At 38.7% G+C, this 14,105-nt stretch overlaps 1 protein-coding gene across 2 annotated transcripts in view; it reads right to left on the bottom strand.

The window, feature by feature from the left end:
* Nucleotides 1-14,105, bottom strand: part of MET (MET proto-oncogene, receptor tyrosine kinase) — a 126,032-nt gene that overhangs the window by 39,292 nt on the left and 72,635 nt on the right. For both annotated transcript variants that reach the window (XM_082399977.1, XM_082399976.1), the window contains exons 4-8: nucleotides 8,900-9,034; nucleotides 7,711-7,884; nucleotides 2,449-2,609; nucleotides 573-675; nucleotides 325-461 (exon numbers count right to left, since the gene is read on the bottom strand). In XM_082399977.1, coding sequence (XP_082256103.1) covers nucleotides 325-461; nucleotides 573-675; nucleotides 2,449-2,609; nucleotides 7,711-7,884; nucleotides 8,900-9,034 — 710 coding nt within the window. The remainder of the gene's footprint in view (nucleotides 1-324; nucleotides 462-572; nucleotides 676-2,448; nucleotides 2,610-7,710; nucleotides 7,885-8,899; nucleotides 9,035-14,105) is intronic.

Below are 14,105 nucleotides of genomic sequence, written 5' to 3'. Positions count from 1 at the left end.
ATCTTGATGGAAATGTTTATCTTAATTTATTGTCAATTACCAGAATCTCACAGCTTATAGCATAGCTGGGATATTAAACATAACAATAAAGAAGGTGGATGGGAAGACAAAGCTTAAAAGCGGAATTAATAAACTATAAGGGAAGGGTAGAAAAATCAGCAAAAAGGAGTAGATGGATTTGGGAAGGAGAAAGTTTTGTAAGATGGAGAGTAAATAATAAACGTCTTGATTTTTCGCCACAAAAGAAGAACAATCTTTTCTTGATTTGTTAGGTATACATATTAATCCGTCTTGACTGATGCAACAAAAAATAAACTACAACACCTTTTTAAAGTACAAGTTTTTCCACCAATTGAAATGTGTCTAGAATTTCCACTGTTTAGGTGCTTTCCAGTTAATGTAAGTAAAGTGCCACCAGTTTTAGGACCATAACTTGGAGAAATACTTTTTATTATAGGATCCTGAATGAGAGATAGAAACAAAACAAAATAACTTGTTAATTTTATAACTCTAAGTAGATAAAGTAATAATTAAATATCTTAGTTCATGAGAAAATTAATGCCTAGACTTACCACATAGGAAAATGTACTATAATGTACGGTCCCTCGACTGTTTGAAATAACTATGGACATATTGAAATGTTCATTCATTGCAGGACCAACTGTGCATTTCAACCTGAAACAACAAAGTTTTATATGTTATAAATCCAAAGGTATTTTCTAGGTTGGCTGTTTTATATTATGGGACATTATCTCTAAATAGTGAGCTGACTACTCTAAATAGCAAGCAGAGTTTCCAGGTAAGCATTAGAATTGAAAATTGTATAATTCTGTTTCTGTACTATTATGCGAAACTTTATATTGACTGTCTTGTATTATTCATACAGACAAAACAGGAAATGTTAAACCTCATCAATGCAGACCTCACCAATTGAAAAGTTCATAATAATCTAGTAATATACAATTATAGGCATAATGTTTGGCATACTTAAGATGGAGAAATGGTGTTTCAACAGCATATGAAACAATGGGCTGATTACAACTAAGCAGAATCTCTTCTTTAAATTATGTCAAAAGATACATTTCTGTGGTTCACGTGTTTATTTAAGTTACTTAAAAAATGATGAAGTTGTGATAGGCTTTCCACAGAATTATTTTTGAATTAATAATCTTATTATAATCCTAAGAAGTATAAATATAATTTGTTTTATTAAATAACTTTTTTTTTTGAATTTTTGAATTTTATTTTATTTATTTTTTTATATAGCAGGTTTTTATTAGTTATCCATTTTATACATATTAGTGTATACATGTCAATCCCAATCTCTCAATTCATCCCACCACCACCACCTCCCCTGTCACTTTCCCCCCTTGGTGTCCATACATTTGTTCTCTACATCTGTGTCTCTATTTCTGCCCTGCAAACAAAAGAGGATGAATTATGTTTCACTTTTACAGGCTCTAATTTACAATACAATGAGCAAGAACTTACAAGGGGTATTTCTAGAATGAATTTGTTTTGCCATTAAGCTAAACAAGTATGACATTAATTGATGTTTTGGCCTCTGTAAAATGAGTAGTAGATTTAGATCTTTGTATAACCCTGAAGGGAATTCTACTAGGTATAAAATAACCGCTTGAAAGAATAGGTTCAACTATAAAACGTTAAATGTTTGGTTGTTGTTACTACATAACTTAAAATTTCTGGGTTCTCTGTTCGTTATGGGATTCAGATCTTATAGAAGTTACATGTAGAATACAGTAGAACAGGAACAGGTCTTGAATCATGAGAGCTGAGTTTGAAGGCCTGTTCAGCTCTTACCCTCTGGATTACCTCTGCTAATCTACACTCCACCTTTCTGAACTTCGGTTATCATCTATGTAAAATAGGGATAACATTGCTATTTCCCAAGATTTGGGAATGGTTAAATGAGATACACTCCCTCCATTACAGTGCCAATAAATATCAGGTAAATATAAATTTAAACTCATCATAAACAAGTCTCAAAAGTGTGATTCAGCTGCTTCATTACATTTCTGAGGTTTAGAAAGTGAATTTAGAAGAGAGGGTCCATATTGAGCTGTTTTCTGATTTTTATAGAAAAAGCTGTTTGAGACTCTCTTTATTTGAAGACTTTAAAGATGGAACGACCCCAAACAGTGCTATTCTTTCAAATCTACTCAATTTCTCAAGAGTTGTTACAAAAATGCTTGAAAAACTCCCAGATGCTAGATTCTTCTTTTCTTCACCTGAGTAATGTCACCTTTCTTCCTCCTTAATCCTGGTGAGTAAACAGTTTTAAAAACAAAACAAATCCGCAAGGGGAGTGATGGGCCAAGACCCTTTTTAACTCAAGAGACAGACATTTGGGGCGAGTTTTACAAGATTCATTCAAAGACAAAACCCGTTTTCCAAGCACACCCTGGCCAAGCGATTTCATGTCCTTACATGTTTATCGTGCTCTCACTTAAAGTCAAGGTGCAGCTCTCATTTCCAAGGAGAACTTTGGTTTTCTTCAAGTCAAATTTATTATTCCTCTTGAATCCAAAGTCCCAGCCACATATGGTCAGCGTTGTCCCTCCTTCAAGGGGGGCACTAGTTGGGAAAACCTATGAGGACAATATAGAACTTAAAAAAACCCAGTATATTATTATCTTTCATAGGTGTGGAAAAGAAACAAACAAACAAACAAAATATGTATACTCAAAGAGTCTGAAATCCTTCCCTTCTCCCATTATCTAAAAAAAATGAATTTTCACTATAGGAAAAAGGGTCACAAATTTCAGAGAATCTGGAACAAACATTAAAACTATCTGACAGGCTGATGAAGCAAGCTATTTTCAGGAGATCCAGAGATGGGAGAGAGAGAGCAGATTCAGCCTGGGTGGGGACGAAGGGCCTTCTTGGGCGCAGACACACTTTGGGCCCAGACTTTTACACGCTTATAACCCCTTCATGGGCCTCCAGATTGAACTCTGATCAAAACTCCTTTACAGGCCCTAGAAGCCAAGCCCTAATATATGCCTTGCTCTGTATGCCAGCTGAGTGTGTGCTACATTCATGTTGCTATGGTATTCCCCACCCAGAGGAGAAAGTCACACAGTAAAAATACCTCTTTCTGCACCCAGTGTTTTCATAGCTGCATTTATCACCTATCATAATATCAACCACATAGATGATATTCAAAACATATTTGCCATTCATTCATTCACTCACTATAAATCATCTACTGCAGGCCAGGTATCAACAAATGAATAAGTGAACCTATTCCTTTATACTTAATTCACATTTATTACTAATCTGTCACTTTTATTTTTTCTTTAAATATGGTCACTATTTGATATATACCAGCTGGTTAGTTGACAAACTAAATGATGTAATATTTAATATATTCAATATATTATTTCTATTAGAAGTAGATAAAAACAGAATTGGAGAGAGCCCCACATGTGATCTGTATTGTAGCAATGTTTCTAATTATCTCCCTTGGCATCACCGTACATCTCATTTCTAGGATTGACTTTTTTTCCTCAGGCTCAGTATTAAATAAGTAATAGGTTCCTTTTATTATTGCAGGCTCATCTTTGGTTTATTAAAAGTAAAACTTGGGCCTCCTTGGTGGCGCAGTGGTTAAAGAATCCGCCTGCCAATGCAGGGGACACGGATTCGAGCCCTGGTCTGGGAAGATCCCTCATGCCGCGGAGCAACTAAGCCCGTGCGCCCCAACTACTGAGCCCACGCGCCCCAACTACTGAAGCCCGCGCGCCTAGGGCCCGTGCTCCGCAACACGAGAAGCCACTGCAGTGAGAAGTCCGCGCACCCCAATGAAGAGTAGCCCTGCTCGCGGCAACTAGAGAAAGCCCGCGCACAGCAACGAAGACCCAACACAGCCCCCGCCAAAAAAAAAAAAAAAAAATGTAAAACTTGAATTCATTAATAAAAATTTGGCAACTGTGATATAAGATAGCATTAGGCTCTTATGAAGTCTATACAACAACTATTCTTAGGCTAAAACTATTAAAACAAAACAAATTTCTATGTTAAAAATAAGCTTCTCAGCAGCTTTGTGACAATTGAGAGAGGAAATGCTCTTTTGGGGGGACATATTGTAAATTGTGCTGTAAAGTACAATGGTGGGAAAACACAGCACCGCTACAGAGGCAACTCAAGAGCCAGTAAAGGTATTTGCTAAAGACAAGTTAGTGAAAGTGTAAAAGTGATTCTTTTACAATTTAGAAGAGCTTTTAGCAAAATACAAATTTGCAAACATTCCCTTCCCTCCCAAGTAAATAACCACAAACCAAAGTCATACCCTTGTTGTCAAACCCCTTCAAAAGTCTTAGCTTAATGCTTTTACGATAGCTATTTTACCCATGAAATCCATTACACAGTTGTGCCTTTCATGAAAACTTACTTCGCCCCTGTCTAGCCAAATGAGAACTGCTAGGAAAAAAAAATATCTGTTTATTATTATGTTAGAAATCCAGGAGGAGGAAAACAAGACATCTAACCCTCCCGGACTCTCTTCAGCCTGAGGCAGTCACACAGCTGCTGTTTCCTCTTTTAATGAGGAGTCTTGCCCACTGAAAACAGCCCAAGGCTGATGTTGGCCTGATCCCGCTGTCTGGATTCCCCCCTTTCTATGTAAAAATTGAAGTCAATAAAGATGTTAAAAAAAAAAAAATTGAAATCTGTCACTCCACATTCATCATCACTTCCTATATAAGGCAAAGGGATTAGGTGATGATTTCAGAAAAGACATGGAGAGTTGTTCGGTTGGTGTGCTGGCAACAGAAAGGGATACTATAAAACCTCTGCTAGATCATCAGGATTTGAAAAGCCAGCTCTACTTAGCTTTCCTCTTCTGGCTGAAATATTAGAGGGGGGCATCTGAGCTTTTCTGCCTTAGCTTATGGGGTAACGTTCACTCTTCCAGGGGAAAAGGAAGGACGCAGTCTTGGACTACACACCCTTGGACAGAACCAACAATGGGCTGGCAAACTCTGAGTTATCCTGAGGGTAGAGAAACTCTGTGAGAAGGAAATGAGTGTCCGGCATAAAGCCACAGAGGCTGGGTCTGGATAGGGTAGAGCTAGCCACAAAAGCAGCTACTGTCCTTTCACAGGTGAAAATGATTTAAATGATCATATTTTCAAAACCCATTAGGATATACATGAGAAAGTTAAAACACCACCACCACCACCACCACCAAAAGCCTTGGAAAATTAAAATTTGTCTCTTCAGTAAATGTCACAAATATATTGGTGGCAGTATATTGCAGGCGTGAGATAAGATATCTCAGGTCCCTCATAAGATATCGCTGTTGCTTCTTATCTGAGTCTTCTGATCAATTAATAAACTGTTTTATTGTCTCACTGGGACTGAACTCTAATCCTACAAGAATGACAGTTTTATCCTAATAAATTCAGAATATATTGGAAAGTGCTCTTCCTTTTCTGAAGCATTTTTCATTGCTTTCTAAGTACAAGATCAGATAACATGTTTGAAACAAAATAATGGGCTTGCAATCCTGAAATATTTCATATGTGGAATTGCAAAGAATTTCAGCCACTGAACATCATGTGCCTTGAAAAGCAGGTTGACTTACATTTATTGGAAAGTGAAACTCTACACATTAGCTGGGTTTTGTGCCTGCAGCGTTTAAGACAGATAAGAAAAAGATGAATAATCTGTCTTATTTTTTGCAGTAAGAATGCTAAATGTCATGCTCTAGTGCAGCATGAAATCTTCCTAACAACTATGAACCGAAAGGGATTTATGGACTCAGCTGCATTACGTTTTTTCTAACTGTAGCACCCAAGTCTCAGTGAATTGTGCGCGATGCAGTCCAACCTTTTAAAAATTTCCAGCTAGAGTGCTGGAGTTAGGGAAGGTGCGGGGTTGTGGGGGGATTCAAACATTATGAGAGATTCTCTGGTTCTAGAAAATTCTAAAATATTTACTGTTTTTAACCATTTTAATATAGCTTTCATTACTAATAAAAGGAGGTACATTGGTCAAAATTAAATGTTTCATTTGTACAAGTTCTTAACCTGCTTTTTATTTAAAACATCAGCTTGGCTGTTTTTGAAATGAAATTGTTGTGATTTAATTGCACACACACACACACACACACACACACACACACCACACACACACACACACACACACACTCCCCATATCTCTTTCATGGAATAGCTGAATTCAGAGGTCTGGTGTCTCAAATTGCCACGGCTACGTGTTTTAAAACGTATAAAACTGCATGTGGTTTTAAAAGTATATTAAACACACAAAAAGTGCATAAATAATACAGTATAGATTTAAATTTGCTTTCTTAATATCTCCTGGTTTATTCTCTAGCTGATCAAGCTAAGTCTTAATAACTGTGTCACACCTAACATAAAATGATTTGGTTTAAAACCCAGTCACCCGGTACAAATCTTTCCCCAAACCGTAGCTAAATGAAAACAGCCATGATCTTGGGGGAGGTTCCTGTTCTGACTCGTACACTTTGTTTACTTGGGCTTGAACCAGGAGACCGACCAAGACCTTTAACTTGAATCTTTCACAGGAACTACTTAGTAAAGTCCAACTGTTCCACATGCAGGCAGAGAAAATATACACTGGGTCCTCACCAGGGAAGTAGCTTCGAGTAAAATGTGTTTGGATCAAGAAAAAAATTTTAAAAAACTGCCATGGAGATTTTCATAGCGCCAACCACATCCTTAAGTAAATAAGGCAACGGAGAGTTAGAGAGCATGGTTACAACGTCATGGCTGAAGTCCACTTCTAGAAGCTCAGTTCTCTAAGAGCAGGAGGCACTTCTGTCTTGTCTGGGACTGTATCTCCCCATTGTCTAGAAGAGTGCCAGCTGTGTGGTATGCACTCAGTAAATGTTTTTGGAATGGATTAAATAATGAATCGGCTTACAGAGTATAGAGGTTAGTGTAGTCATCAGCTGTGCTTTTACTTCTCTCCCAGGAACTTTGAGAGAAGGCACAGTCACCCATTTGTCCACCATCCACTTGCTTCCCACCTTGCCCTGAGAGGTAACCTCTAGACTCATCAGTGATGAGACAGCCACCATCTATGTGTCAGACAGAACGAAACCTCCTGTTTGGCCTGCTCCAGCATGGCTGGGATCTCTAGCTTGCACGGTCCAGGTTAGGGTTCTGGATTATGCCATGAGTGGATCCCCGTGTGTGATGAAGGCTCATGCCTGGGCACCTGGTAGATAAAGCAGCTGGTGAGGAATCAGAGAATGGGCAGGCCAGAAGGGAACAGGTCCCAGTGTGAGGAAATGGAGAGCAGTATTGCTCTCTAGCCACCACTCTTTTATTCACATAGCACTAAGGGAGAGCAACTGCCCAAGGAGAGTGTGAAGCAAGCACTTCAAGTGCAGGGCCTAGGGGCATGTGCCCAAACACCACCCTGAAGGAAAAACCTGGGGGGTAGGATTTCCCTGGTGGTCCAGTGGTTAAGACTCTGTGCTTCCAATGCAGGGGGCGTGGGTTTGCTCCGTGGTCAGGGAACTAATATCCCACGTGCCACGTGTTGCGGCCAAAAAAAAAAGAAAAATAAAAACGTGGAGGGAGACGGTGCTTGGGCTGATGCCTCACAGCTAAATGAATACATTAATTTTTGAATTTTTCCATCAGTGGGATTTATGATTTCCAAAAAACACACATGACAGCTGACAGAGACTTCTACCTTGTAGATTGTAGGCAGACAGGTCTCTTGAGTCCATGTTCCACCAGGGCATTCCTCCAATCGCACACATTTATCATGGCACCAGCCACACTGCACAAAGGAAGGGGCGGAGAGGCACTGACTGCAGGACTGGAAATGTTCGCAGCCCAAGCCATTCAGCGGGATCTTGGTGATCTGTGAAGACAAGTGATGGAAAGAGCTTCCAGAGGGTTTTTTTGTTTGCTTGTTAATAAAAACTAAATACATCGAAGATACATATAAATATAATTTTACAGAGCCTGACAGGGATAGCACCTATGTGTGCAAATCATGTAATAATGCTTACGTGATTAAAATAAAAAAAAACAAATTTCTTCCTTCCTTCCGCTGTTGGCGCATATGTGATAAAAGTTACCATTACTGTCCAGTGAACACAAGCATTACCATGCAATGTTAGAGGTTCTATTTACTCGGACATTTTGCTCTGTCTGAGATGATTTTATTTTTATTATTTTATTTTAAAATTTTTATTGGAGTATAGTTGATTTACAATGTTGTGTTAGCTTCTGCTGTACAGCAAAGTGAATCAGTTATACATACACATATATCCACCCTTTTTTTGATTCTTTTCCCATATAGGTCATTACAGAGTATTGAGTAGAGTTCCCATGCTATATAGTAGGTCTTTATTTTCTATTTTATATATAGTAGTGTATATATATCAATCCCAATCTCCCAATTTATCCCTCAAGAGAGTATAAATTAAGCTGCTGGAAAACACACTTGAACCCCCGGGAAATTCTAAGTAAGTTTACATATCATTCTGGCATCAAAATGCACCTCCTCTCAGAGAAAAGGGATTACTGGCCAGCGTCAGATTCCAAGGTACACTTCAGGATTTATCTGCCTGCACTAGAGTTCTGCCCTTAGGACTGTAATTCTCATTCTGCGTGTTTGTTTTTCTCATTGAGAAATACAGGACAAAAGGAGAAGTTCACATCATGAAGAGGACCTAACATAGGTCCAATCTCCTCCGAGTAAAAATTTAACTTGATTTCAGAAGATCTCTGGAATACTCAGGAAAGAACCTGATAGAAGAGAGGTGAATCCAGACGAAGAGAAAAGTTAAAAAGGACCAGATGACACTGGCTGTAAATATCCACTGAGGAGGAACCACATTCATGGAACCTCCCTGGGGAACAGGGCTTACCTTCTTCCCAGTGACAACGAGTGTATAGCCATTTTGGTTTAGCGGGTGCTCCACAATTGCTTCTGGAGACACAGGGTGGGAATCCAGGCGAAAATTCACGTGTGGGGTTAATGATCCTGATCGAGAAACCACAACCTGAGAAAAAAACCAGAAAGCACCCTTAGTCCAACAAGCTCAGTTTAAATATACTGTCAGGGGAAAATGTGGACGATAATGGTAATACCAGATTAGACGAGCTCATGGGTGTTTGAACTATAGGCCCAACAGTTTATCTCACTGTAAATCAATACGACATCTTCTAATCTCCTGCCTTGAAGACAATTCATCTGCACCCCCAAGACAGAGTTTTGCCAATTATCTTTTAATGATTTCTAGGGAAGAAGATCTTCCAGTCAATCAGCCAGCACATGCAGACAAATCCTCACGATTGTATTAGGGACTGGAGGAGCCAAAACTCTCCCTAGCACAGAAGACCTCCCTTATGCTACAAGGATTTTGGATTATTTTTTAATGTATTCTCCTGACCCTCCCCACTGAACAGCTTCCCTTGATGTAATGGAAAGGGTAGTGAATGGGAAGTCTGGAGACCTGGATTTGGTTCCAGCTTTGCTACTCTTAAGCCATATGTATAGATCTTTTGAGGTCAAAATAGGCCCTCAGCTAACTTTGAAATGGTGTGCTGTCATTTCTTACAGACCATTGTCCCATCATACTTTTTTACTTTGATTATAACTAAAGTTCTGCTTCTTGGCCTGGTTTTACAATAAGGCCTGATGGTTTTAACAATGCCTTGGAAATGAGGTTTGATGATTGGTGTGATTCTTGCTGTTAGGTATTTCTAATTTGGGATGGTTCTCAGCTATATAATTTCCATCTGCCCAGCTGCTAGAACCCAGTAATAATGAAGTCCAAATCAGCTGACTATCTGAGATGAACACTCAGACTATAGGAGGGTTTAGGAGCACTCAGAGGGACTCTCATTCTTAAATAGGGCATAAGGTTGTATCTACAGGAGGGTACAGGAGGCTGAGCATAGCTCTGGTCTTGAAATTGACTTTGTGAAATTGCCTGACATCCAAATACCCTTTTACATTTCACTGAAAGTGCATTTGCCATGTGTTTGAAATCATGGGACAAACGTGGGCAGCTGTGAGATGAGGATTAAATAATAAATAACCACTCCTTCTACCTCAGCTTTCTTATCCATACAATGGGAATGAACTGCTTAGTACTCTAACAAACACACAACATACAAATGTTTTGGGGAACCAGTAGTAAATTTTTTCTTCAGTATAATAAAGGAGTCAAGTAGCCTGAAACAATTTGGGAAGATTCCCAAAGTCCCTAATTTGCTCCCAGAGAGTGGACTGTTAGAGAAACCAACCATGCTCACACAGAGCTATAAAAATGAAACACCATGACATTTTTTTTCTAACGTTTGTTCTATCCCAAACACTCAACACTTTCAAAACAACTCCATTAAGCAGGGTGGCTATATTTGCACAGAAGTTAAGTGATGGATCAAAGGTCATTTGGTCAGAATGGGAAAGGATGGAAACTACTGTTATTCCTAAATTTAGGGCCAAATAGTTATTTGTGACTTTTGTAGGGGAAGTAAAAAGAAGTTCAATTACCAGTCCTACCTCCCTTTTGGTGCTGGTTACAAGCAGACTATCAGAACACCAAACTTCTATCCCAAATTATCCAGATTTCAGTTAACCAATTTTTCTATCTTGACTTACTTCTGGTGCTCACCACCTCTTGTTTTTCCTACCCCTCACGCCTCCCTGCCCCCCAGTGTTTTCATATTTCCCTGATTGTTGTCAATCACTTCAAACTGCAAAGGTGAAAAAAAATTTCATTTTCTCACACACAAGTAAAAACCAAAACAATACACCAGCCTCTCTTAATAACCTGACTCTGTTCTCTGCCTCATTCTGTGCTTTCTACTTCACTGGAGATCATTCATCCCTCTGAACCTGCCTATAGGTATTTGCGTTTTGTTTCTGTCTCTCTTATACCTTCCATTCTATTCAGACCTGCTACATAACAGTCACCTCCTACTACTGTTTTGTCTCCTATCTTCTTGCTCTCTTTAATATCATTTCCCCTATCTATAATAAGCAATCCCTTCTTAATTAATAGGTCATCATCTTTGACTTTATCAACTATCTTAAGCCCATCCAAATATTCATTTCCCAGAAAGGATTAACATAACTCTTTTCATAAAGAAGCTCTTTGCACCTCTGGAACTTGGATAGATTGATTTGGTGCATTACCAGTTAAGACTTTTTGTCTGAAGAACACCATATATGATGGTAACTGAGCCAGGCACTGTGCTAAGTGCTTTAAATGGGTATTTTGTTTACGCCTCACAATAATCCTACAGGGTAGGTACTATTGTTTTCCATAAAGAAAAGATGACAGAGAATCTCAGCTAGAAAATAGGAGAGTCAGGTTTCCAAGGAGCTTTATCTCATGTCAGAATCTGTTTGCTTGACCTCTTTTTAAACACTCAACTGATCTACTCTTGGAGCACCAGAGTAAATACCAATAAAAAACTTCAACTCTGAGCTCCCAAGAGCCACTTATGAGTCAAAGCATTAAAACAAATTTCACAATATATTTGCCTTGCCAAATACTCCTTGTTTCAGTAATCTTGGCTGCACAAGTTAAGTGTGCCTAAGGAGAAAGACTCCACATCTAAATAGTTTTTGATGGCACAGAGGAAATGTTATTAGTACAGCTGGCAAGCTCAACTTTTGATCATGAGCTAGGATAAGTGTGGCTTGTTATAGAAAAAGGAATGAACCAGAGAAGACAGGAAGGCTGTGTGGAAAAGAGACGACTGCTTGCAGTTTCAGGCAGAGGTCATATCACAGATGCAAATACATTTTTAGCTGATCATTAGCCCTTTCTCTGGAGGGATACCTATTGCTATTGTTTCTATTATTAATTCCTCACTTTCTCTTATTGCCAGAATTCTAAATGATTGGGTAACCACTTAACTCTCAAAATACTCCTGAAGCAATGTTTGCAAGAAGTTAGGAGATCCTTTTGGTTGTCATGGAGATATTTCTAAGGACAGAACAGAATCCAGCATTTAAATTTAATTCTTATGATAAATCACCTGACAGTCTTAGGACAATGAGTAAGAAATAGAAGACTGGCAGCTATCTTTTTAGTTTCTACTGTGCTGACAACTAATCTTTAGTGTTTAGTTCTCAAAACCGTTTTCTTTAATGCTCTTGAAAATACAAGACTAGGGTGAGGGAGTAGGGAGGAATCTGAATTTACTTGACTGTGGTGGCTATGATCTCAAATTACCTGGGGGAGGACAGGGGAAGAAATATATGTAAAAATAAAATAAAACCTTGTGGCTAGGGCCCCAAATTCATAACCCTGAACAAAGTAATTCTCTGTAATATATCTATAAATACATAAAGGCCAGCCCTCTTCACCCCACACACAGAGTCCTATTTTTGATTAAACTGTTTTAGAATTTAATTTTCTTTAAGAAGGATGAATACAACTTAACATGAGATATTATTTCTTATATAACGTGAGATACGTGGTTTTTCTCCTCATTTTCTTAAAGTAGACAATTCAGTGGTTTTTAGCATATTCACAGATTTGTGCAACCATCTTCACAACCAATTTTGGAATATTTTCATTACCTCAGAAACCCCACACCCCTTAGCCATCATGCACCCTAGCCCGTCATACCCTCCAGTTCCTGGCAACCACTAACCTACTTTCTATCTCCACAGATTTTCCTATTCTGGACATTTCATGTAAATGGAATCCTACAATATGTGGTCTTTTGTAACAGGCTTCTTTCACTTAATGTTTTCAAGGTTCATCCATGTTGGAGTATGTATCAGTACTTCATTCTTTTTTATTGCCAAATAATATTCCTTTGTATGAATATACTATATTTTATTTATCCATTTATCAGTTGATTGACATTTGGGTTCTTTCTACTTTTTGGTTATTGTGAATAATGCTGCTAGGAACATCCAAGTCTAACTTTTGGTGAGAATATATATTTTCACTTCTGTTGGGTATATACCTAGGAGTGGAATTGTTGGGTCTTATGGTAACCCTATGTTTAACCTTTTGAGGAACTGCCAGACCATTTTCCATATGGGATGCATAATTCTACATTCCCACCAGCAATGTATGAGTGTTCCAATTTCTTCACATCCTTACTGACATTTGTTATTTTCCGTTTCCTTGATTATAGCCATCCTAGTAGGTGTGAAGTGGTACTTCACTGTGGTTTTGGTTTGTACTTATCTGCAAAATGTTTCCTTAAATTAAGTAAAAGACAAGTTTACTTCTGAAGGTTCACAGCCTTCCATCCATTCCTCCTGCCTGAGACTGATACTTGGGCATCACCTGCTCAGCCTCCCAACCAGTTCTCTGAAGAACATACCTCATGGTCAGACTGGACTTTTGTAAAACAGAGATCTAGAGAGGTTGGAGGTGGGGGAGGGGTAGAAGAAACAAAAATGGATTCTCACTAGGAGAAGCAGAGAGTGGGAAATGCAGCACATTCCCCAGGGAATTGAGAGGAGAGAGAAAAAAAAAAAAAAAAAAAAAGTAAGTGAAGGAGATGACACCATTAATAAACAAACTGGGTTATAACTGGATGTGAACTTACAGATCCAGGGAATGAGTCTGCTTTCTCTGTAGTTCCTAGTACAGATCTGGCACATAGTAGGTCCAAAAGGCATATCTATTGCTTAAACATATGAATAGACTGAAATAAGAAGACTACTTAAGCCTTGATGAACGGATGGGTTTTTTAATGCTTCAGACATTTAGATAACCTTCAAGAGTTTGGTTTGCATTTTCAAGGTATGGCTTCTGATACCTTTTGCAATGGACTGAATGTTTGTGTCCCCCCCAAATTCATATGTTGAAATCCTAATCCCCGGTGTGATGATGTGAGGAGATGAGGCCTTTGGATGCTGCTTAGGTCATGAGGGTGAAGCTCTCATGAATGAGATAAGTGCCCTATAAATGGGACCCCAGAGAGTTCTCGTGCCCTCTTTCTACCATGAGAGGACACAGCGAGAAGATGGCAATCTGTGGACCAGGAAGCAGGCCCTCACTAGACTCCAGATCTTGGAATTTGCAGCCTCCAGAACTGTGAGAAATAAATGTTTGTTTTTTTAAGCCACCTAGTCTATGGTAATTT

Source organism: Balaenoptera borealis (genome assembly GCF_965194805.1).
Source record: "Balaenoptera borealis genome assembly, chromosome: 7".
Classification (NCBI taxonomy): domain Eukaryota; kingdom Metazoa; phylum Chordata; class Mammalia; order Artiodactyla; family Balaenopteridae; genus Balaenoptera; species Balaenoptera borealis.
The sequence above is the reverse complement of the archived record's forward strand: the minus strand, read 5'-3'. Positions and strand labels throughout refer to the sequence as shown.